Source organism: Lacerta agilis, chromosome 2 (assembly GCF_009819535.1).
Source record: "Lacerta agilis isolate rLacAgi1 chromosome 2, rLacAgi1.pri, whole genome shotgun sequence".
NCBI classification, from domain to species: Eukaryota; Metazoa; Chordata; class Lepidosauria; order Squamata; family Lacertidae; genus Lacerta; species Lacerta agilis.
Genome location: NC_046313.1, coordinates 69,160,248 through 69,185,859, shown reverse-complemented (window position 1 = coordinate 69,185,859; position 25,612 = coordinate 69,160,248). Strand labels below are relative to the sequence as shown.

General features: G+C 42.9%; 1 protein-coding gene across 3 annotated transcripts in view; it reads left to right on the top strand.

The window, feature by feature from the left end:
- The first annotated feature begins 4,117 nt into the window (after positions 1-4,117).
- The window catches only part of CACNA2D2 (calcium voltage-gated channel auxiliary subunit alpha2delta 2), a 523,930-nt gene continuing 502,435 nt past the window's right edge, over positions 4,118-25,612 (top strand). For 2 of the 3 annotated variants that reach the window (XM_033140619.1, XM_033140617.1), the window contains exon 1: positions 25,494-25,512. Coding sequence is in view for 1 of the 3 variants with exons in the window: in XM_033140620.1 (XP_032996511.1) it covers positions 4,331-4,455 (125 nt within the window). In the remaining 2 variants the exon portion in view is untranslated. Of the gene's footprint in view, positions 4,456-25,493; positions 25,513-25,612 lie in introns of those variants that run through there. The other variant, XM_033140620.1, reaches the window with a different exon arrangement.

Genomic DNA, 25,612 nt, shown 5'->3' with positions numbered 1-25,612 from the left:
TTATTACATGGGGTTTATAAACTCGATATACAATGCAGTGTGACAAGTGAAGCTCGGTATACTGCAAGATAGTGCACTGCCACACCAAAAAGTTAAATCTGAACAGTTTCCAGAAACACACTCAAGACTCACTAAAAAGAAGTTATGTTTAAGGTAAAGGTAAAGGTAATGACCATTCCCCACATTAAATAGGGAGCAACTTTTGTGTGGTTGCGTGCAGCCCCCTTGGACTCCAGAGCAGCTCCTGCCAGTTCAGGGTGGTTTTGCCTTCCCCAGGCTGGATACCTGTGGTCCCCGCCTACCTCAGCCAGCGTCCAATCCCGCCTGGGGGAGGCGTTGCCAGGGGGATTGGCCAGGTAAGGGGAGGGACAATCCAGCCCACACAATAGAAGGCGTAGCTTACCTGGGGAAATGGCAGTCGGGCTCCAGAGCTTCTCCCACCCTCCACTCCCTCAATTAACTCTTACTTTTGCAGGTTAACCTCTTGTCCACAGGTACGCAGGCGCTGATATGTCAAGGCCGCTGTTGAAGGGCCGGAAAGGAATTTCCCTGCATTGGCAGGTTTCACCTTTCCCGTAGCAAAAAGTTACAACTTTGGTGGTTTCAGGCCTTGGGCGGAATCCTTTAGCCATCTTCCTAAATGGCTGCAATACCAGGGTTCCTGTTAAAGGGGTCTAGGGGGGAGGCATTGACCATACGCCAAGAGGTTGCCATTGCCCTCCCCCTCCAGCGACGGTGAAAGGGGGGGCGGGCTCTCTGCTTCAACATATGTTCTCCAGAGCCACACATTCTGGATAACCCTGAAGTTTCCCAGATCCCCGGCTGGGGGCTGGGAAGGATAAACGCCCAATGCCTGAGCCAAGGTCTCCCTACATCTGAATCTTAATAAAGTTGTGGCCAATTTTAATCCCATAGAACATTGTCTTGTGTCATTATTCTGCTCAGGGGTTGCCTGGGGTTTGGGGGACTCTGCCTGTCCATGCAAAGGGAACCCTGACAATTAGGTCCAGTTGCGAATGACTCTGGTGTTGCGGCGCTCATCTCGCTTTGCTGGCCGAGGGAGCTGGCATACAGCTTCCGGGTCATGTGGCCAGCATGACAAAGCCGCTTCTGGCAAACCAGAACAGCACATGGAAACACCGTTTACCTTCCCACCGGAGCAGTACCTACTTGCACTTTGACGTGCTTTCGAACTGCTAGGTGGGCAGGAGCTGGGACCGAGCAACGGGAGCTCACCCCGTCGCGGGGATTCGAACTGCCGACCTCCTGATCGGAAAGACCATGGAGCCACCCGCGTCACAAAAGTATTTTGTAAATGCTGCCCAGTGCGATGTTTTCTGTCACTCATTTTGTTGACTCACATGGGCATTGTGGATGGAGCATTGTCATCCTTCCACTCTTTCAGCTGAGCTCCTGCAAAAAAGGGGGGGGGGATTAAGAAATTACACATATATTTCCAGAAGCAACACTTGACTCTGGCAATATGTAGGGCAGACTCTTGAGGCTGCACCATTTAAGGGGAATCCCTTAGAGTACTAGATTTTTTTGGTAGGCCACAGTGAAATGACTCTTATATCCTCCAATTATACCCATTAAATAGGTACATTGCTATTTCTCCCTCTCTCTATGGGATTAATTTGCACTGAATCTTCTAAGTTACTTTTAGTGCTGGAAACACTAATGGTCCTGAAGACTTTGTACTTGTCCGGTTTTAAATGTGTGCTAAATGGCTGTATATTCAGCTTGGGTAACCCCTTTTCTTGTTCCCTCCCATCTCTACAACAGAGTCCTAAAATTATGAATCCAGCAGAGAAAATCTCATCAAAGTAGCCAGTTTGTCGAGTTAATAAATGCAGCATTCCAGGACTAGAAAATCAGCAAGATACATGGGATATATGTGCTTCTTACTGTGAAACTATGTGTCTTTGCTCATTTACATTGTTTCTTGGTGAAAATAACAAGGCTTTTAGATCAGCATTACAGCCTGATCCTGTGTACTGTATATCTATTTGGAAGTGAGGGAACATCCATTTTGGGGTGGGATTCAATCACATACTGGCAAATTGACATCACACAATTGTAGCTGGTTGGGTAGTCTTTCACAACAAACTCCCTTTGTCAAAAGATTGAACTTTTGGGGATGATGGGAAAATGCAGTGGAAAGTGTGGGATATTTCTTGCTTTGATGCAATGTCACCTAGTCTCTTAAAGATGAATGCACTATAACCAGGTCTAGAAGCACCTTCAGTCACACATACTTCAATGTAAACTACTGTCAGGTAAGTGTTCATAGGACTGCAGCTGAACAGCACAACTTGAAGCAGTCTTATTTGGAAGTAAATTCCACTGTGTTCAGTGGCACTTACTCTCCACTCAGTGTGTTTAGGATTGCAGTAGCCTACAGGGAATAAGCCCTAGTGGGAGCTATTTCAGCAGAAACATACATAGAACTGTAGTCCTACGTAGGGTAGGCTACAATGAAAACCATGTACCACTAAATCAGTGGGATTTAAATCAGTGAGATTATGCATCCTTTGTGCATAGTTGTTAGAGTGTATGGAATAGAACATTTACTGTGTTCCTTCTACCTGTTTGGCCTCTAAAAACAACTCCTGCCTTTCATATTTATCACAACATTCCCCCCATATTTCATTTTAAAATTCGGTGGGGGGGGGAATCACATTTGAGAATGGTATTTTTAACAAGGTACAATGTAAAATAGGAAAATTTGCAGTATATTTCAATGTACAGATTTGAGGTGGTAGAAGAATACACTTCTCAAAGTTAAGGTGTGCATGCAGCCTTTGGAGCATTATGCCGCCAGTTGCTTTGGAAGCTGGTAACCTGGTATTTTCTCACTAATGCATTATGAGGGGAGCTGCCAAAAGTATACCCAGGAACATATTTGAGATTGGTCATCATGATGTCTGGAGGATTCTGCCTGTCCATGTTCGATCAAAATTCAATTCCTAACCAGTTTCAAAAATTAAACCTAGCCAAACCAAACTCTAGGCTTCACGAATCTCCTCGAATTATAAATTTGGCGAGGGTTTTCCAAACTCAGTTTAATAGAAGGCACTCCTAAAATGGGATAGCTCCGACGAATTGCCGAGGTGTAGGCCTACCTTCTCAGGGATCGGCCTCAAATTATGTACAGAATTTCTCTTGCCCCCCCCTCCCCCGGCAATTTAATTTCCTATAATAGTAGCCTAGAGGAACTTGCAGCTGATGAGTCAGTTTGATTGGCAGGTGTTAACTTTCATGGGCCAAAACAGGAGTGGATGTACCGGTATTCCTGGGGTAGCTGCGCTAACTGCATTGGGGGGCGGGGGCGGGGGAGAGCTAGGCGCAGATTCAAGGTGAATGACCTGCATTAAACTGCCTACACACCGAGAGAGTTTGCCAGGCTGGGGTAACTGGTACGCACCAGTTGGAGAAGAGGGAAGCGCTGGTGGTGGGGCGGGGGGGGGGGCAGAAATCCTCTTCGCTAGCACTTGCGGGGTCAAGAGGAGTGCAAGTTTCACAGGACCCGGACAATGTAGCTGCACCAACTGCCTCGCGAGCCGGGCGGCGGCACGTGCCCTGGCGGCTAAGGCACGCGAGCGCGCCAGCCCCCTGCTGCCACGAGCAGGCGAGGGCGATTGCGTGACGCTTGGCGGGGGGCGCGCGCAGCAGCTAGCCAGGGCCGCCTGGGCCCAGCGAAAGGTCCAGAGGCTGAGAGGACGCTGGTTCGCCAGCCGCCGGCTGTCTCGGGAGCATGCGCCGTGGTGGCTGCCGAGGATGGAGAGCGTACCGAAGCGAGGGGAGGGCGGCGGGAAGAGAGGGATGCGGAGAGGAGGGGGAGGAGGAGGAGGGATGCGAGGGGAGGAGGCTGGGCAGGTTGGCCGCCTATTTGAGGGAAAGTAGCAGTTTGTATTCGCTCAGTGTTTGCCACAACGGAGCCGAGCCCGCCGCGTGAGGGCCGGAGCGAGCAGCAGCAGCAGCAGCAGCAGCCACCGCCGCCGCCACCCGCCTAGCTGGCTGTGTAGGGAGCCCCAGCCGCGCTATCCCGACCCCCTCCTCTCTCGCCTCAGCCACCCGAGAGCTGCCCCGCTCGTGGCATTTGAGTGTGAGGACGGAGGGCTGCGGCCGCCACCACTTGCTTATAGCTGACTGACTGGACTCTTGCGCCTCTCTGGAGTAGCCGGAGGAGATCCAGCGGCGCCGGTCCCTCAAGAAGCCCCTCGCAGGTTCCCAGCCCGAGCGGGGAGGGTGTCTTTGGCAGCCCAGCGCCACCGCCGCCGGGGAGAGGGTGAAGAGTTGGTGCCGCCGCTGAATTTTTAATGGAAAAATGGCGTTCTCCGCTCAGACCTGCGGCGCATCTTGCATCGTCCCGGCTCTGTGCAGCCAAATAATCCTGTGCCTCGTCCTCTCGGCTCCCGCCGCGGATGGCTACAGCTTTCCCCAGCAGTACACGTAAGTGAGAGCCCCTCACCCATGTAGGCTGCCAGGGCAGGCAGGCACCTGGCAGCCGTAGCAGCAGCAGCCTCCACCGCGGGCGAGTGCAGCCTTTGGCTGGCGGGCGGGCGCTCGCCTCGCAACTTGATACGGATTGCGTGCTGTGGGGCGACTGCTTTGGCACTTGTCCCACTCCAAGTACCTGCAGCGATACTACTTCAGTTGTTCTTGGGGTTTTTTTTGTTTTTGTTTATTTATTTATTAAAGAAATAATGCAGCCGATCTGCATTGCCCAGGGGTACTCAGATGTCGAGGGGACGTTTTGGGGGGTGGTGTCCCGTTTTAGTTGGGGCGGATGGGAGAAGTTGGCCAGCGCGCAGGTTCTCTCTTCCCCCGACTCCCGCTCGCCCAGACGCTTAGGCACAAATCAAGCGCTGTTCCGGATCCTAGCCAACTACCCCTTCCCGAAGTGGTGGGGTGAAGTTGTGTGTGTACCATATCTATGTGTTCTAAAATGCCTGACCGAGATAACTTCTATCGTCCTTTATCATTTTTTAAACAATACCTAAGAAACCCTTTCCTTAAGTGCTGAAGAAGGACTCAAGCAACTGTAAACAAGCAAAAGACCGACAGGACAATATATTAGCGTTAACACTTCGCTGAGAACTGTTAATATGTGCAAAGTTTCGAAATATCACAAGAAGTAGTGAGGAACATATTTAGTTGTGCTCCATTGTTTACACCTATATCTGTGTTTGAAATAGCTACGACTTCAGTACAAATGTTGGCAGCAGCAAATTTCTATTTTTAAACTCCTCTTTGCTGTGGCTTCATCAGTTTCTGCATTCTCTCTCTTTCTCTCCCTCCCCCCCCTTCTTTATATACAATTGTTGGCGTGAGGGTCCTAACATAATCTTAGTGGAATGAAGGTTGCTGAAGTTCTTAAGGTTTTTGGTTTCTAAGTGGGATTTATTTATTTATTTATTTTTTAAAAAGAAAAATACATATTGAAATTTTAATTTGAGTCATGGAAGAAACAGATGTCTTTTATGGCTTACAGGTGTACCCACACAAACTCTCCAGCCCAGGTATATATATATAGCGGAGTTTTAAATGACTAATGTATTGATAGTTGCATTGCATGCATCATCTATGGCTCTATTCTTGTTGTTGTTATGCCTGAACTGAGACAAATTGATTCCAGTCTGCTGGGACCAAAGATTGGAAAGCATCCTACTATGAGATTGGGAGGTGAGAGGCAACATATCAAATGTCTTTCAGTAGCAAATGGTTTGCTGCTGAGGAGATTGCCACATTCATTGAAAGCCTCTTCTCCCAGACATTTATGATCATGGTAGCTGCATGAAATGCAGCATTTTGAGGCACAAAACATCGCTGTTCTTGGGGCTTGGAAGTTGTCAGTATGTCCATTTGTCACCTGCTTCTTTCAGCGAAGAAATGTTTTCATGGCACAAATCAGTAATGGTCACATTGACCTTAACATCCCATTGGTATTTTGGGTACAATAGTTTAGATTGAATCCTTCAGAGGGCTTCAATTATAATAAACTGGTACAACTATGATGGCATATTTTAGCAATATTACTTGGAAATATATTTTTAATGTGTGTGACCTGCTGAAGGACATAGTTGACATTGAATGCTTGCTTAAAGACCCATGCAATGTGGGTTCTTTCCTTAGTGAAACACTTTTAAGCCCTTGTTTTCAATCACTATGGCTTGCTACAATGGTTTGCAGCCCCTAATGGTGCCCTCCTCCCCTTTTAAGTTTCCTGTATTATTTCTTTGCCCACCACAACTCTCTCTCTCTCTCCCTCTCCCTCTTTCTCTCCCTCCCCTCTGGAGGTTCCATGTTACATTCCTTCTTTCCTTTGGAGCTGAGCCTGCACACACTACCGACCCCTGAGACTTAGCGGCAGGGCTCCCTTTCTGTCACTTCCCCTGCCAAACATGCATACAAATTCCACTGGGATATAAAGTTCAGAGAGGTTTCTGCCTGGAGTGAGGGAGACAAAACACTTGTTCATTGCTAAATGTTTAGTGTTTGAACTTGCAGCCTTCCTGTTTGAATGAGTAGTCCTTACTCATGCAAGGAGTCTCTTTAGAAACAATCAGTTTCCCCTCTCTGTGTGAATGATCACTAAAACAGCCCAACCTCTCAATCAGTCTGTGTCAGTGTTTTCCCATAAAATGAATTTGAAACATAACACGGTTAATTAAAAAATGAATTACTTTGTTGTACTGTACTTATACAACTTGTAGTTCCTATTCAGATTTTTGTAACTTAATATAGTTTGTAAATAACTTTCTCATACACAAGAAGTTAGAATTATTGCAAGATCTGTTCTCAACCTTTAGCATGAATTAATTATTGGGGAAATGGGCATTGTGGTTGCAGTACGCAAGTACTTCACCTGGGAGTAAAACCCATTGAGCTCATCAGGACTCATTTCTGAACAGACATACATAGAACTGAATGGCACAAGATGTGTTTCCTTATCTACTCTCCTTTTGCAGTGTCAGTTGTAGAAGTCGCTGACTGTCAGGTGTGCTATACAGTAATTCATTTTTGCCAAATAAGAATACTCAAGTAATTTATAACTATTTTAGACAGGGGAAAGAGGGATTTATCCAGGCTGTGCAGTATAACACGAGGCCACATATGTTTTGGGGGAGCTATGTTAGCTGATATTACAAATCAAAACAAATAAGCAGATTTTAATTTTCCCATTTGGTGCTTGGATGTTCCTTAAAAACCTCTCTTCTTGTATCTACAAACCTCATTGTAATGACCCTTGAATTTTTTATTTTTATTTTTTTAAAAAACTGCATTAATAAAAAAGGTCAAATTTTGCAGAGATTTTTGGTCTTCTGAGTATAAGGTAATTTTTGTTATTTTATACATTGCTCTCTCTGTGTGTATATACGTTGCAGTTGACAATGAAGATTATGGGGTTAAGCCAAAGGCCTTGTGGAAAAGGTGGGTTTTGAAGAGAGGTTTCATTTGGAATATTTGAGGGGATATTGTATCACAGCTGAGAATGATACTGAGCTTTTAAAATTAGAAACCCTCTTAACTTTTAGAGATTGCTGAATTACTACCTCTCTCTCTTTCTCTCTCCACACGGATGTGTTTATATATATTCAAGTATAAGGGCTTAGCCTTCATAACTATTTCTAGAGCTGCCTCCCATTACAGCAGGCTGTCTTGCCTGCAGCATGCAGAATGATTAGAGTATTTGCACTTGGATTGCTGCGACTCAGATATGATTTAAACATTCACAGTGGTTTTGCATATCAGTTCCTAGTTCTGTCCCCTAGTAAACCTCTGGTGTTTCATATTATCTCTCTCTTCCTGGGTAGCATGGTTTTAATCATCTTATGCTGAGCTAAGGAAGGCTTGGCTCAGCCTGTTGTCTAACGTGGAATTTCTCATCGAGATTTAAAAAGCAAAATCCGAGATTGGAACAGGCCCATTCACTTGGGCATGTTGGGTGGTATGCACTTGATTGACAAGTTGCTTTTGGTGACTGGGTATGCCTGTGTACATAGATGGGATTAAGGGCTTTGCTCTTTGATGCTGATTCTTCTTTTAAATACTTTTCAGCATTGGCTAACTGGTACTAAATAGAAGCAGGATCTTGTGGAGGCTGATGTGGAGTGAAAGAGGATCCTGTATAACAATTGATCACTTAAGAAGCTATTCTCATGTTTGAGTCCACATTTAATTTATACAAGACATTACAAGGAATTAAACTATGTGGGAGCAGTGCGGAGTAATCCAACTACAAATTCCAAAGCTGCAGTTATGTTGGTCTGTTTCAATCAAAACAACATAGATTCCTGTTGCACCTTAAAGGCTGGCAAATGTATTCAGACATAAGCTTTCATGGGTTAGAGCCCACTTCATCAGAGACAGAAAATATAAATTGTTATCAGCATTGTAACCTTTAAACAAGTTGTTTATCTTTTGTATTTGAAATAAATTTTCCAAAGGCCGGAGAGCTATTTCTGATTAAGGAAAAGAATATGCTTTGTACCTACTGCTTTCCATAAATGTGAGAACTTTATTAGTTTATCCTATTGTCTGGCAGTATGGCTTGTTTGTTGCTTTGCTTCAATTCCCTCCCCAGATATTTATTCCTATGGGATGCATAGTATTCGTTTATTTTTTTAAATAGCAGTTAGAAATATTGTGCGATGTTTTGTCTGATATTAGGCATCACACATTTGAAAATGGGTGATATAATATAAACATGTAAAACAAAGATCACTGTGAGATCAGGATGCTGGACTAGGGCTCTTCTGATGTTCATTGACTACCTTTAAGACCCACTGAGACATGTCCAGTCTTGCTGCTTTCAGCAAAAAAGATGGTTAAGGGTCAAGCATATACTGTATGTACTTGGTATAACTTCTACATGCACTCAGTCTACATCTTCAGGACCAGCAACCTGAAAGGGATCCATGAAAGCTTGATGAGACAGCACAATAGCACCATCTGTCTCTAATCTTGCTTCAAAAGTAGAATCCAAGTCTGAACGGATGCAAGTGATTTTACCTGTGAAAACTTTCAAAACAGTCACAGTGGTTCATGAGTTGTTCTTTCACTTCCCTGACTTTACCAGGTTGTAGAAAGCCTTTTACCACTGGAGAGGCTCCACTGGATGACACTGAACAGATGTAATGGTGTCAGAGAAGTGAGATTTGGTAGCTGTCACCACTGCCAAAGAATAGATGATGATGATGATGACGATGATGATGATCAATGATAAAATTATTTATATGCTGTCCATCTGACTGGGTTGCCCCAGCCACTTTGGGCAGATCCTAACAAAATATTAAAAACACAATTAAACATCAAACATTAAAATCTTCAGTATACAGCGCTGCCTTCAGATGTCTTCCAAAAGTTGTGCAGTTCTTTATCAACTTGACACCTGATGGGAGGGTGTTCCACTGGGCAGGTGCCACTACTGAGAAGACCCCTTGCCTGGTTTTTTGTAACTTCACTTCTCAAAGTGAGGGAACCACAAGAAGGCCTTCAGAGGTGGATCACGGTGTCTGGGAGACACTCCTTCAGGTATACAGGGCTGAGGCAGTTTAGGGTCTTAAAGGTCAGCACCAACACTTTGAATTGTGCTCAGAAACGTACTGGGAGTCAATGTAGATCCTTTAGGATTGGTGTTATATGGTCCCGGCAGCCACTCACAGCCACCAGTCTAGCTGCTGCATTCTGGATTAGTTGTAGTTTCTGAATCACCTTCAAAGGTAGCCCCATGTAGAGCGCATTGCAGTAGTCCAAGCAGGAGATAACTACAGCATGTACCACTCTGGTGAGACAGTGCACAGGCAGGTAGGGTCTCAGCCATCATTCCAGGTGGAGCTGGTAGACAGCCATCCTGGACACAGAATTAACCTGTGCCTCCATCGACAGCTGTGCCCCCCAAATGACCCCAAGGATGCACACCCACCTGCCCTCTGTCCCCTAGAACAGTACTTCTGTTTTGTCAGGATTCAACCCCAATCTGTTAACCACCATCCCTCCTCCAGGCACTCATGCAGGACATTCACCAGCCTCACTGGTTCCAAGTTAAACAAAAGGTAGAAGTGGGTATCATCTGCATATTGATGAACACCCAGCCGAAACCCCCTGATGATTTCTCCCAATGGCTTCATATAGATATTGAAAAGCATAGGGGATAGGACAGAGCCATGAGGCATCTCACAAGTGAGCTCCCAGGGGTCTGAACACTCACCCCCAACACCTCTTTCTGGACACCCCCAGGAGGAAGGAGCAGAACCACTGCATAAGAGTGCCCCTAGGTCCCAACCCCCCAAATGATCCTGAAGGATAAGATAGCAAATGTTATCAAAAGCTGTTGTGAGATCTAGCAGAACCAGGAAATAGCTTTCACCTCTACCCTTAGCAGGGCTTTTTTTTTCAGCCGGAACTCACCATTGCCACTATAAGAGAACAAGGGAGGTGTTCATGGTGAATCCCAGCACCTCTTTTTCTAGAAAAATAGCACTGGTTCTTAGTCTTCCAGAGATCATCAACCAGTGTGGCCAAGGTGATTTCAAGCCCCTTCCGATTGGAAGGGATCCAAATGGTTCACATCCTCCAGACCTGCCTGGAGTTCAGCGACCACCCACTCAATCAACTTGCCCAGGAATGGAAGACTGGGTAACAATTGGTCATAATGGCAGGGTCCAAACATGGTTTTTTAAGAAGCAGTTGAATGACAGCTTCACAGAGGGAAGCATTCACCACCCCACACAGCCCATTGCCCAGCTCTGCCCGGCTCGCTTTTATGAGCCAGGGTAAGCAAGGATCAAGGAGACAGGTGGTTGGTTACACTTGTCCAAGCAGTCTGCCCACATCTTCAGAGGTAACAGGTTAAAATTTATCCCATACAAATTAACTAGACAGAGTTTTGACACTAGCCTGCCCCGGCCCTGCTACCACAGTCTTTCCAAATTTGTGTATGCTGAGCTAAGTGTGTTGGGCCAGATATAATTTGAGACAGGATCAGTAGTCATGGATCCCATGAAGACCCAAGTCCCTTCCAATAATGGAGTCTTAACATGGTTGTTAAAGTCCACAAGCTTATTAGTTCTAGGGTCTTCAATACCCCCTTCATGATCAGCTCTGTCAGCTGAGGAAGAGAAGCTGAAGTAAAGTGCTAGCATGTCAAGAACCCAACACTAACGATAGGTACTTATATCTAGCGGACAGGGTACCTTGTCAGCTAGCTGGAATCCTATTGAACATCCCCTCCCAATCAATGTTTATACTGCTCCTGGAACCCTGATGAGCACAGCTAGGATGGGTTAAATCCATCCTCTACTTAGGTTGGAATTCTCACCCAGGATTAAATCTTGGACTGTAGTGATGATACCATTCAGCCATCTAGCATTGAGGAGCAGCACATTAAGGCTTAACAAATTACCTGGATGTCTTCCAGGAACTGTAGATCTGGAGTAAGGATTGGGAGGAAGACTGTTTTATCTTCACTTCAATAGTAGGCCTCTGTGTAAACCATATTCTATGTTTATGCAGATTTTCTTTCACAACAGAGTGTATGGAAAATGCAGCACCATGGTTAGCACCCCCTTTGTGAATGGTCTGCAGAGATCTATCTCAGAATTTGAGGATCACAGTACTGTATGTTCCTAGTCTACAGATATACTGAACACAGTTTGGGAGGACCTTGTATTTAATAAAGGCATGTCCTCCCTGAAGCACTCTGAGACTCCTATGATTATTATCTGTGAGAATCTTGGCTCTGCCTGAAGGAGCATTTTGTGGAAACCTGAAAGGTTGTAAACTCTTATCAACTGAAGTTGAAGATGGTCCACTAAAAGCTATTATCCTATCTGCTTGCTGAAAGGCTTGGCAGTCAGTTATGCAGCACAAACAGAAAGAAGATAGACAAGAAAAATGGTTGGCAATATTTTACCTTGTCATTAAATCTCCTTTCTTTTAACTTTCATCCAAGCTTGTTTTAGATGTGACTCGTTCGGAAAATTAAATCAATACAGAAATAACTGATGAATCAAATTACTGCCAAAATCTTAAATAGTTCTAATGATACTTTAGTTTCCCCTCATTTTAAATTATCCGCACAGTTCTTTGCTTAATATAAAAATTCTTCCTTCTCTGGCAGGTGAGAAGAGGAATGCAATTTTATTCGTGGAGTTCAGAATGTATCAAAATGGCCCGCACCTGGACCAAATAACCAAGAAAAGTTGGTTGGTTATCTATGGTGTGTTCTGCAGGAACACATTGAACCATGCATCTGCTCAACTTCAATTAGCTCCTGCAGCCTGGCATCTTGGAAAATCAGCATAGGTTCTTCAAAGAACACTAAAAAATAATTTAAAAAATCAATCTTTTGTCTCTTAGTTTAGGCTGTTAAGCTCATAAATGTATTTGAAGGTGAACTTTGATAGCAAAAAAAATTGAGTCTAATGGTGGTTTATATTTATGTATCTGTTAGATTAATTTAATTAATAAATACATAAATTAGATAAATAAATTAATATTTTTCAATGTTCAATATTTTTGCACACAACTTGCATGAGTTGACAGCTAATGAAGCAATAAGGTTTCCTCCCCTCACTCCTGCAGCTCTCTGCAGCCCCTCCCCCCAAAAAAATCAGCTCCAGATGTTTGGGAGATCCTTCAGAGCAGATTTGGGTGGGCTGAGGGGAATGCAAGGCAGAAGGAGAGGAGAAGCACGTCCATTTCAATCACACGGACAGCACTGGATGCAATTCCTGTTCAATACCAGTGTGTGTATTTTTGTAATCTTTTTTGTAAACTTGAAGGTTTTATGACAAACAAGCGATATAGAGATTGTTGTGAAATAAATAAATAATAAAATAAGATTGAAGAGGTATGCCAGCATAGGCAGTGTAGGGTTGTGATAATAATTTTGAGAACTGGGATATAGTAGGGACTAAAAACTTGAGTTGTGAGCCAAAAAGCCCCTGGTTTAGGTCCCACCTCAACCACAAATCTCTCACAGCTTTGTCTTCAACTACTGTTTGCATATAGAATAGTGGCCTGTCTTACAGGGCTGCTGGAGAGAACAAAAAAGCTTCATTTGCTGCTCATGCAGCCATGTATTCTGACTGTAGTGAGCCACTATAAAACGGACTGGAACGTTATACAGTTGAAAGTAGTACGGTATGTAAATACAGCCTTACATATTTAAAGCCAAATCAGTCCACTACCTCAGAGGCTTTTCTCCTAAGATCTATGCTGAGCTGAAAATGATTAATGGAATATTCATTCTGATTTGATTTTCCCCGTTTGTTTTCAAACCTGGGAACTGGTCATGCAGTACACTACAAAGTTTTGCTTACTTGGTGTTCAGTATGTGCCTTTAGTTGTTGATCGTACTGCTCCATGTACTGGAAAATGTTCACCAAAGTACATTTAATAAAAAACTCTTGGTGAACTGAGTCTTCTCATTCCCTTTCTGTGCTACAAGCACTTTGATAAGAAATGGTGGGTGAAGAAGGGTGAACCTTGGTTCACAATGTTTTGTAATGAAATAAGGTCCAAAGAAACATTATGTTGAACATCAAACCTTTGCAAAGAGGTGTGTGTGTGTGTGTGTTTGCTCTCTCTCTCATGCACACGCACACGCACACGCACGCACACACACACACAAGTTGTGATGATTTAAAAACAGACCTTCACAATTTGTGGCCAGCCGAGCTGGACAACCCAATCTATTTTGGCCTGTCATTTGCTTAATAATCCTTCCCAGCTGAGCTGAGCTTTGGATACCTTGATGGCAAGCAAGCCCTTCAATACAGCTCTGTGAGTGATCTTAAGAGTTTAAATGAAACTCAACGGAATCCCACATCAGGTGAGTAAAGAATCAGTTCTGTTGTGCCATGTGGAAACACAGTATTTCAGTGTCTTGAAGCCTTTGGAACTGGCTGTGGATTCACTCACATGAGTAGAAAGGAAAATGCTAAGTGCTATACTTTGTCTCTTAAGAGGACACTTCAGTGAAGAGAATTCAAACTTCAGATAAAGAAAGCAGAGTGCTTGCCATCAAATCTTTGGCTCTCCCATATGTAGTAACAAATAAATACAGTTCACAACCCCCCAAATGTGTTCTCTGATACTTTTTAAGGCATTTCTGGATTTCAGACACAGCCATTGCATTTCAGAATTTTTGGCTCTGATACTGCTTTCATGAATGACTCCCTATTTTCATAGCAATATATATTATATCTGAAGAAAATACAGATACAACTATCAATACTATAAGAAAGAGAGGAAGTACAGGTATCCCGAGTGGTATTTGCCAATCAAGACAGAGTACCCCCACCAGCCCCATAGAAAGGAGAGTGATAGAAAACTTCCTGTTGTTTTGAGAGTATGGGTCTTTTGTTTTGTAGAAGTTGAGTTCTTCTGCTTACCCATATATTATGTATGGGGCTCTGGCTAGTTATTCTAGGATGCTTGGAAGAGAACCAAAGAAATGGACCTCAGGGCTGGGAACAACCAGGAACACAGCTTGCATAACTAGTCTCTTAAATTGCTTTCCCAATGTGATATACTGTTGTAGATTCACAGGTGTTCATGTTATAGGGAAAATGAAAAATCCAAGTGTCTCCAGTCAGTCTAAATTGGGAGAAAACTATTCCATGACCTCAATATGTCTTTCACTGTGGAACACATTTGTTGAACACTACCGCTTATCAAGAATGTTCTTTAATACCCACTCCATTCAATTCCTGTACCCCCAGTGTGGTGTCTCAGTAGGGGAGCAAGGAAGTTTTGGGTAAAAGGTTTATTTCCATCAGTCACTTGTACTATTTATCCAGTTTTTAAAGTATTTCACTTTCTAATTAAGAGGTCTGAAGGTGGCTCATGACCAATATCCTCTGCTGTGATTGAGGCATATTTACAGTGGAGTAATGATGTCATAATCAGCCTTTCCCAGTTGAGAACTACAAATTTGTTGTGCACCAGGACAGTACAGGTTTGACTTATACCAAAATTTCATACACAGAGGCTTCTTTAGATCTGTGGCCTTCTCAAGCAAAGATACTTGCTACCTGTTACTACTGTGAGCCCTTCCATGTTAGGCTCAGTGTAAATAAATCACACTCTGTGCTGACCCTCATTCCAGGGAACCTGAACCCTCGGTAAGTGCCTGGAACCCCTGGAATCTCTCACCGCTCCAAGATTGGGGTGGTGTGTAGCAGTATTATCTTTCTTACCAATGAATGTGAATGTGAAGCCTCAGGAGAGTCAACATGAACTCAACAGATAGAAGTGTGTATCTGCCTACACATGAATGAGTGTGCAGTCTGTGATATATTGCTGTAGAAAATAATTTTTCTCCAGTCTCTCATGTTCTTAAATGGAAACGTTCAGTGTTTGGTAAGTAATCATCAGGATGTTTTAGAAAGCTGATGTTGAATGTGACTCTTGTTTGTCTTGATCAATTTGTACTTAAGATGAGTAAAGCATTGTCTCTATAAAGCCAAAGACCACAGAAATTCCAGGTTCTTTTGCAAGGCACACTTTTAGTCTGTACCTATGACTTACAATCCTCATAAATCAACCCACAGACACATTATTTAAGCTTCAACAGCCATCGCACATCTTCATCTATGAATGCTCTGTGACTGTCTTAAATTTCACAATGTTCCCAGGAGGATTTTCATGTTGGGCTTGTGTTAATTTCCTTCTATAAGGGGAAATACAATCCACTTTCTGTATGGTCTTAACTTTGGTGTGTATGTGCATGGGGTAGTAGTAGATGGGTGAGTGGGTGGCCTTTATCTTGGAGGGATGACATCCACAGGTATTCAAATATAGTCCTCTGTATACTTGAGTACTTCTGAAGTTTCACTACTCCAATGCAGATTTAGGATTTATAGTCATAAGAAAAACGGGATTGCTGAATGTGAGCAATGCCAAATCAGGGAGAGGATAGATCAGAATATGCAGAGATTGGGCTTCAGTGCTCTCAGTAGCTTTTTGTGCCTCTTTTATTGAGTAACAGAACTATAATTATGAAAAAGAGGTAAACATAGTCATAATTCGCTTATCTGCATGGCATATTCCTATGGCTGTGTTTGATGCTTTTTGGAACAAAAGTTGAATGTTCTTTTGTGAGGGTGCATATAACCCACATGGAGTTCATCTGTGGTCCTCCTGCTTGCTTTTCTCTTGTTGCATTGTTGAGGTAAAGTAGAATTGTAAGTCACTTATAAAAGGGACAGAACAAAGTGTCTAGATTTCACCACTACTCTTACTTGGCTAAAAGTATTTATTCTGCTCTTTGCTTTGTGGTATCTTGTGTACGGTGCCATCTTTATGTGTTTCATTTCCTGTGGAAGGTGAGATACTATCTACTTTGGATTAGAATGAACCTGTGGGTGGGGAGTATGCTCTAAGGGTGTGCATCAGCTTCGTGTGGAAGCCAATAGCAAGGCCAACCAGAGTCATTTGGGGGGTATTCTCCCCTGTGGCATTAAATGTCAATGTCAATAACACCCTCTGAGCCAGTTCAGCCCCAAAGCCACAGAGCACTTGGGTCACTGTTGCTCTGTTTTTAATTACAGAATTGCTGTGTGTTCTATTATTCCTATGTTTCTTGAGATACATAGGCTCTGGAAGAAGTGAGACTGTCCAAAATGTTACCTGTGAAGCAGTGAAGAGCTCTAGATATTAAGCACAGCAGTATATGATATGTGAAAAGTTAAAAGCTTCATTAAAAATATATATCCTACATTGCTCTTCTTTAATAAAGTTATGAAGAAAAGTTAATTCTCTTTACTCCTCCACCAAAAGGTCATGGACCTACCATGTCTGTAAATTTCATCCACTTTGGCCCAAAGTGGGAAATGCTGTAACACATTTTAGATTTTCCATTACAGTGACAGAGTGGGTTAGGAGCCAAATTATAGACTGAAGCAAAGAACAACTTAGAAACATCAGAAGTTTTAAAAACACACAGATGCAAGATGAATCGGGGGGGGGGGCATGCACACCCTACGTATGTGCATAGCATCCATACTTACATATTTTGGAGTGGAAACCAGTTTCTGGCAGTGCATGAACCTGATTATTTGCATTGAATTCATCTTTAAAAAATAAAATAAAAAGCCAGTTAACAAATCTGCTCTTTAGCAGCTTTTGGGAAAGTAAGCATATGGCCTTCTCACTGGAAAGTGGGTCTGCCATGTCATATGGGAATCACAGATGAGTGGAGGATGTGCCTGCAGCCAAGATGAGCATGTGAGCAATTTAATCTACTTACTTCCATCTATAATTATATCCATCTTTTCACCAGCAGTCCTACCTTATGTTGCAGCATTGATTTATTTTATTTTATTTTTTGTCTTATCTCAAGATTTTGAGGGGCTCTTGGGCAGGGATATCTCAGTGAGGCTGTCTCATGAAGTGGGCAATCTCCTTGGCACTGTCAACTCTACTCATCCATTGCCTTCTCCCTGCAGACCTGTACACTTAGAAGGCAGGTGAAAAAGCAGCAAACGTTAGGAGGTGGGCCAGGGGGGGTTAAGCAGTGGGGGACCTGTTGAAATGTGGGCCTTGGAAGGTGCTGTATGATGTCAACCCCGGACTCGTTCTTTTTTTAGATGGAGTCTAAACCCTGATCTTGACTGGTTAGTTTTAGAGCTTCTGTCCATGCCTTATTTTTGCCTTATGATATAAAGGATTTTTGTCAGTACTTTGGTAGAGGTATATTGTTGCTTGGTGTCATGACCCATGAAAGCTGCCTGCATTGTGTTAGTGATTTTATATAGTTGTCAACTGATTAAATACTTTTTCAGGAAAAATGCCTATGCAGGAATGGAATATTCCTGATTACGGTCAGAACACCAGAGTCAGGATACCCATCAATATTATGGAAGGCCCAGTCTTAAAACATGCATTGTTGATATTGACTTGAACTGAGCTGAACTTTGGCATCTTTGTGGTGTAAACTCCTACGCATGTTTACTCAGGATGGAGTGTCCCACTGAGTTCATCACTCAAAGTGATAGTGATCCTATGCTTCCAAGTAAGGGTGCACAGGATAATGATGGCTTTTGATGATGGAGGAAAAGCCGTGAATTTCACACTGCATGGTAACTACTAAATTTGACTAAGGGGAGTAGGAGAGGGTCACCAAAAGTGGATCTTTGGAAATTCATAAGTCCTGAATAATTTTTACTTGTTAGCAAAACAATTGACTGAACAGTTTATATACTTTAGCCTGTACAGCTCTAATCTTTAAGGTGCTTTGTTTGCAGCACTCTGAAGGTTGCAAGAGTTAGTAATCCAAATATAGAAAGTGCACAATTTACATGTTTAGTATTTGGAATAAAGCCAATGTACCTTGCATATAGTTTCTTTATTTGTAGTTCCTTCCACTGCAATTCTAAACTGCACTTAAAACAACAAATTTCCACAATGGCAACCATTTCAGCACCTGCTGTTACCTTGAACCTGTACATATTCTAAAAGTGAGATTGTATGTAGTGTTTTAATCTGAACATGAAATGCGACGCTTTAGTTTATGTTGCAGTTGTTACCGTAATTATAATCCAGTGTTAGAAACTGATATATGAAAGCTAGGAGCTAAGTGGCACCTTAAACCTAGGTTATGGGCACAGCAATGGAATGTCTAGGCCAGGGGTCAGCAACCTTTTTCAGCCGTGGGCCGGTCCACTGTCCCTTAGACCATGTGGTGGGCCAAACTATATTTTGGGGAAAAAATGAAAAAATGCCACACAAATAACCCAGAGATGCATTTTAAATAAAAGCACACATTCTACTCATGTAAAAACACCTGGCAGGCCCCACAAATAAAACAGAGATGCATTTTAAATAAAAGCACACATTCTACTCATGTAAAAACATGCTGATTCCCAGAACGTCCATGGGCCGGATTGAGAAGGCAATTAGGCTGCATCTGGCCCATGGGCCTTAGGTTGCCTACCCCTGGTCTAGGCACACTTTTTATAAGAAGGATACAAAGCTGAAAATGAATGAACTGCAGCTACAGTATTATGTTCATTTTTCATATGGTCTAGTCCTTCCCCTGCCCACCCCCCTAATATTCTTAAGAGGATCTCTTCTCCAGTTTTTAGAGAATAGCTGGAAGTGGGGAAGCAGAAAAAGGTCCTCCTTTCCTTCCATTCTGCAGTTTTAATCTGAAATCTTAGGCGCAGTACTGCACCCAGAGCTCAGAAACTGCTCACACTAATGAAATTCCTTGTCACAAAATGTGCCTAGAACAATGGGAGTTTCGAACACTGTTATAATCTAGTTAATGGTATTCTAAACTGAGAAAGTTTAGACATTTTCTGGATTTACTCCATATAATTCCAATTAGATTTCTTATTTGGGTCGAAACCCAATCTGTTAAATATGAACCTCTGTTTCATCTTCATTGACTATCACCGGGAATCTAAAACCAACCTTTTCTTTCTTTTCACGTAAGTTGATGACATTTGCAGACAATTGACTTCCCACCCCCGGTGGATTAAGCCTACCAAATTTCAGGCAGATCCATCTGGAGTATTCATGCAGTTTATTTATTTTTTAAAGAAAAAAAATCTACCTTAAAAAAAAATTCTGCCAAAATTAGATGCAACTTGCCAAATTTCAGCGAGCTGATTTTTATATGTTGGGGCAGGGAAAAATTGGAGAAGAAAAAGGCCACCCCAGTAGTCTAACTCAGCCACCTGCACCCTGCTCTCACAGTCAAAATATGGGGAAGAATTATGACCCATGTGAAGAAGAAATGTTTTTTTTACTTGAGTATCTTTCCCCCAAATCACCATGAGTGGAGTGACTTCAGAAAACGATTCACTGTGATTAAAAACTGGAACTAGCCATCAAAATCCCCCCTCCCCTCATCACTCAACCTGTGGTCCTTTTCCCAGTCAGTTTGGTTTTGTTTCTTAGAAAAGAAAGGAGGCAACGTTTTGGAAAAACTGAGACCACGGAGCAATGTGAAAGCTTGGGAGGTTCCCGGTGTGCCTCAAGATGCCTTGTTCGGTGCAATCAACTCTGGAACAAGAGATCATGATTCAAATCACCCCAATTTACCTTATTATTTGGGGTACACACAAAGAGTCTCTACTAATCACCAAATTAAAATGGCCCATAGAGTTCAGCACAGTCTCTTTTTTATGCATCTAAGAAGAACGAGACTACACATTGTCAGTTATTTAACATATTCTGTAATATTAGGATCATGTAAATTAAATGAATTGTGCAACACAAGCTATTTACATTTGGCTGTTTGCACACTGTGTAAAATATGGCTAGCCCCACACACCCCTCAGGAAGTGTTTTTAAAGAAATACTGTTTATGCCAATGATGCTTCTGTTTCCTATCTGGTTATCCTGGAGAGCCAGTGTGGTGTAGTGTTTAAGAGCGATAGACTCCTAATCTGGTGAACTGGGTTCGTGTCTCTGCTCCTCCACATGCAGCTGCTGGGTGACCTTGGGCCAGTCACACTTCTCTGAAGTCTCTCAGCCCCACTCACCTCACAGAGTGTTTGTTGTGGGGGAGGAAGAGAAAGGAGAATGTTAGCCGCTTTGAGACTCCTTCGGGTAGTGATAAAGCGGGATATCAAATCCAAACTCCTCCTCTTCTTCTTCTTCTTCTTCTTCTTCTTCTTCTTCTTCTTCTTCTTCTTCTTCTTCTTCTTCTCTTTTTAAGAGGCTAGATGTGTTTATGTTTGCCTCATAGGGAGCCAGAGTTTTCCTGGGGAAACTTGAGTCTCACAACTGTTATCCCCCATCAAATACTCACCTGGCTCTTAGCATGGATCCTATGATATTTTCTGAACATATCTGATTTGTGTGAGAATGTGTGACTGAGAGAGGAAGAGAGAGAGGCAGAAATTCCAGAGGCCATTAAGCTGGGTAATTTACATGCTTCTTGAGCCTGTGCCTAGGGAAATATATTTCACAGGTAATTTCAAATCTCTTGGCGTGTGGAAGAAGTCATTATTCTAAATAGAAAGGGTTGATGATGTCATAAGAACCATCATGAAAGGACCATATTAAGAATCTGTTTTGTCTTCTCGAAAACAAAGAGAAACCTCAGAATATTATCTGAACAAGGTGTTTGGGCTCTCTAAAAAGAAAGGTTTGTTTGGTTTTATTAGTTTAAAGAAAGTGTTAGTGCTAAAAATAGAAACAAATTATCCTTGTTTTATCTGTGTATGCGTGTTTAATCTACTAGGATAGTAGATAGCAAAGAACTATGTTTTAAGAATCTGACTTCAAAGAAAATCAGTTTGCTCCTAATAGATACATTGAATCTAGAGTCTTTAATAAATTTACAGAACATATGGGGGTTCTGAGGTATTTTTTTCAGATTATCACACTAATTAGCTGATACCTTTCCCTCACAGTTTTCTAAATTATGTAGCTCACAGTGTGATTGTATCATCAACTGAGACCCACTAGGAAAGGTTATCCCCACCACTTCAACCAGCAGAGTCCAAAATACACCACCCACCCTCCAGTCCCAAATTCAAAGCTTCCTGTAGCACAAATGACACAAGTTACATGGGTGTGGCTAATGGTTATTGTTCATCACAGTGCAGCGTTGCCACCCCTCTCTTTGGCTGGGCAGCGCCGCCTGAGGCTCCTGCTGAGGCAGCATGCTCACATGCAGTCAGCCCCCCCCCCCCCCGAGTGTGCGACCCTGAAACAAACATTTGTGGGTACCCAGTCCTGTCATGGGGAACGTTGTGGGGGCTGGAGTATCCATGGCCCCCTGCCTTTGCATGGGCCCCTCTGCAGAATTTCTTGCCTTTTCTTGACTCTCTGTCTGGATTCCACTGCCTGAATCATGGTTCTGGTTTTGGATCATCTCACTTTGCTCCTGATCCTGCAGTCTTTCACATTTAACATCCAGTCACTTTCATAATCGTATATACACCCAATAGGTACAACGTAGTCACTTTTTTCCTTTCTCCTCTCCCTTTTCTGGTCCTTGATTGCAGCCAATTACTCACCCTTGCTGAAGGAAGGAGGAGTCTGAATCATTGGCTTGGAGGGGGAGGAGTCTGAGTCACTGTTGGCTTCAAGGGAAGAGAACAGGGGGAGCAGAACACGCTCTCTCCTTCCTCCAAAACCCCATTCTCATTTTACTTAAATGGCAGCATTGATCATTCAGCTTCTGGCACAATCAATTCTAGAACAGATAGTGCCAATATAAGCTAATGTTTTCAGACTGAAATGGTCTTTATAAAAGTGGGTTTGTGTTAACTTCCCAGTTTTAAGAAGTCGTGATATTATTCAGAATCTGGTAAAGCTTTTATTTTATTTTATTTTTAGAAAAATGTAGCTAAATGTGATGATCTGAAAGGGAGTGAAGTTCCATAATTTAAGTCAAATCACGTATGCTTATGGTTCTAAATTCTGTGGCATTAAGAGCTTTCCCCCCATGGGAGTGATTTATGAGTCAAGAAAACAGCAGTTCTGTACACGTAGCACGTTGACCAGACTTCTTTTCTTTTCTTTATAATGCTCTTATGTGACTGTACAAACCAGGCCTTCTTTCTGTCTGCAGCCATTTCCCCATTGACTTCCCTGTTCTTGTAGCATTAATAAATGTACTGGGGAAGTGAGGAAGGAAACATGTACAACTAGAAAAGAGCTATAAGAGAGAGAAAGGGACAAGCAAAGCAGTGGTGTGATGATGAACAAAAAGCTCTTGGATCTTTTGGAAAAACATGAATGTGGTATGAGGACTACCAGCTTCTCCAGAGGATTGAAGGGGCCTGATGTGACATTGCATGCACAACTGTGCAAGGAGCCAGGGGGCAGAGCTGAATGCCCTCTGAAAATTGAAGGGGTCTGGCCCGCTCCAAAAATACATTTTTTTTGGGGGGGGGAAACAGCCTCAGCCCCTAGGAGTTATGCCTATGAGGACTACTATGATTAAAAACTAGTAGATGTCAATTTTGCAATACACCAGCAGTCATGTGGAGACTAGGTAGAAGGGACAGTTATTCAGTGAAGCAAATTGATGCATTCTGCATAATAGAAGAGAGACTGCAGATCTTCCTTTACTGACATCTCACTACTTCTTGAGCTGCAGAGTAAGTTGGCAGTGGGGAGGGGGTGTAACACTGGCAGCAGCTAGTACTGCTGAATGACATATCCTCAGAAACTCAAGAGGAATCCATGGGTCTTCTGTTCAGCCTCTCGTTCCTTTCCATGGGAACCTAGTGCCCTGTTTGTGGCCATCACTACCTCTTGTGCAAATGAATTCCATATACTTTCCCAGATATCTGTCCCAATACAGCTGGTAACATCCAAATAAGTATGCACGTATCACTTACTGTATCAGGAACTACTTGTGTACCTCAGATGTGCATCCACACATGCATGTTGGGGTATGGATATTGTACATCCACATTGTATTGCTTGCAGCTGGATGAATCCACCTTCTGGCACAATAAGTCACTTATAAATAGCTTTTCAAAAAAGTGTGACTAGAGCAGATTGAAGCAGTCAGGTTTTTGAAAACAAATAGCTATGGCCATTATCCAGATTCTACTATCTCCACCACTCACAAAGAGGGGGAGGATGCAGCAGACAGGAAGCTAGGAGTGGAAATGTGGCTGGAGTCAGAGCAAAACTCTGGGAAAAGGAAGGGTTTTCCTGCACTGGCCAATCCCCCTTTCTCCTTGATTGAGTTCATGCCTGTGGAGCAGTTGGGGTGTGTGGGGGTGTGTGCTTGCGCATATGCATATGCATATATGCATGGGGGGGAGGCGGGACTGTGTGAGGGTGAGTGTTAGTGGGATGGACCCGTGGCCAATAAGAGGAAGAAATTTCCTTTGCTGGAAGTTCTTTTCCTTTCCAGTTTTCTCTGCCCAGCTGATAGGGCTGCTTGGAGACTCCACAGCTTCATAAGTCCGAGGGATGGTTAGATTGTGGTAAGCATTTGTCACTGTGGCCATTTACTACCTTCATCTTAAGCAATACTGAGATGGTGTGTGTGTGTGTGTGTGTGTGTGTGTGAGAGAGAGAGAGAGAGAGAGAGAGAGAGAGAGAATTTTGAAATAATTATATCTAACAGTACAGATTTGCAAATGGCACTCTACTTTTTTGGTCATGCTGGCTGGGGCTGATGGGTGTTAACCAACATCTGGAGGGGCGCCACTTTTCAACAGATTATCCCTCCCCCTTATTTATGCAACAGAAGTGTGTGTCTCGCTTACACGTAGTGTTGAGTTAACAACTTATATCTAACTTATGCAGAAGGTGTACTTGTTTTCTTCTGAAGTGTCTGTTGGCATTGATTGGATCCAAGGAGGACATGTCATGATTGCAAGGTAGTGATCAGCAGGGTTTTGTTTTTGTTTGTTTTTTTTTCATTATGAAGAAGAGCAAGGTCCCCTCTCCTTCCAAGAAGTGGGGATGCTCAAAGCTAAAATATATATATGAAAGGGTACACATTCTCAGATGATTTGGACCTACAAAAACCAAAACCATACAAGCATTGTTGGAGATACAACAGGAAGCAACTTGGTTCATCTGCAAGTTTTCCTTAAGCATGTTTTGTAACCTCACATCATTTATGCAACTGTCTGTTGGTCTCATTTTTAGAGACTGTTTTAATGTAAGCAATTTTGCTAGAAGACCAACAAGAGATGCAGCTGGAATGATCCCTGTTCTTGCCAGCTTCAAATCAATTTACCCACGTTGGCCTGATGTCAAGAATGAATAGTGAGCAGGTGCATCCTGGCAATCCACACAACATTTGGCTTAAGCTGTCATTAGAGGTACTGTTTCTCATAGAGTTTGAATCAGTCTTATAGGTGGCTTTTACTACAAAATATGTTTCCCCTCACATCTATGGCTACTGTGCAATATTCATGGTTTTGCGCCTGAGAAATTTTATAGTTTCATGTTTAGAGCATTGGCTTCTCTTTTATGCATTCTTGTTCTATCTTATTCCCATTTTGATGGCTTTCCTTCATGTTATTCTGTACATATACCGTATTAGCCTGAATATAAGCCACACCCAAATATAAGCCGCACCTTTAAAATTCAAGGGGGGGGGAGAGAGAAAAGACAATGCCCCAATATAAGCCACTCCCTTAAAATTCCGCAGGCACTCACACCCGTTCCATTTTACCGTATGTCTGTTTCAGCAGCGATATCGTAAAAACCAGCTTTTGGGGACAGGCCATTTTTGTTTGTTTGTTTGTTTGTTTGCATTTACTTCAAAGGTGAGAAACTTGCCCAAGTTGATGGCAAATTAAACTGAAAATTTTAACAACCCCCCACCTTTTACCATGCTGGAGGGTGATGAGGTGATAAACACTAATTTCTCTAAATTGATATTAAATGCTATCTTACATAATGCAGAGATTCCATAGACCTGACATAAATGGCAATGATCTAATAGCAACATATTCAGCAAGTTGTGTCCCCCCACCCCACCCCAACTTTCTCTCTCCACAGTCACTTTCTGGAAAGTAGCAATCCTACAGTCTTCTCCTTGGAACAAAGTACCCTGTATGTAAAATGACAGGGTTCTGCATGCTTGGCTATCGAGAGAACTGAGCGAACATTGCTAAGTGCTTTATAATAACTATGATTATACCACCCTCTCTTA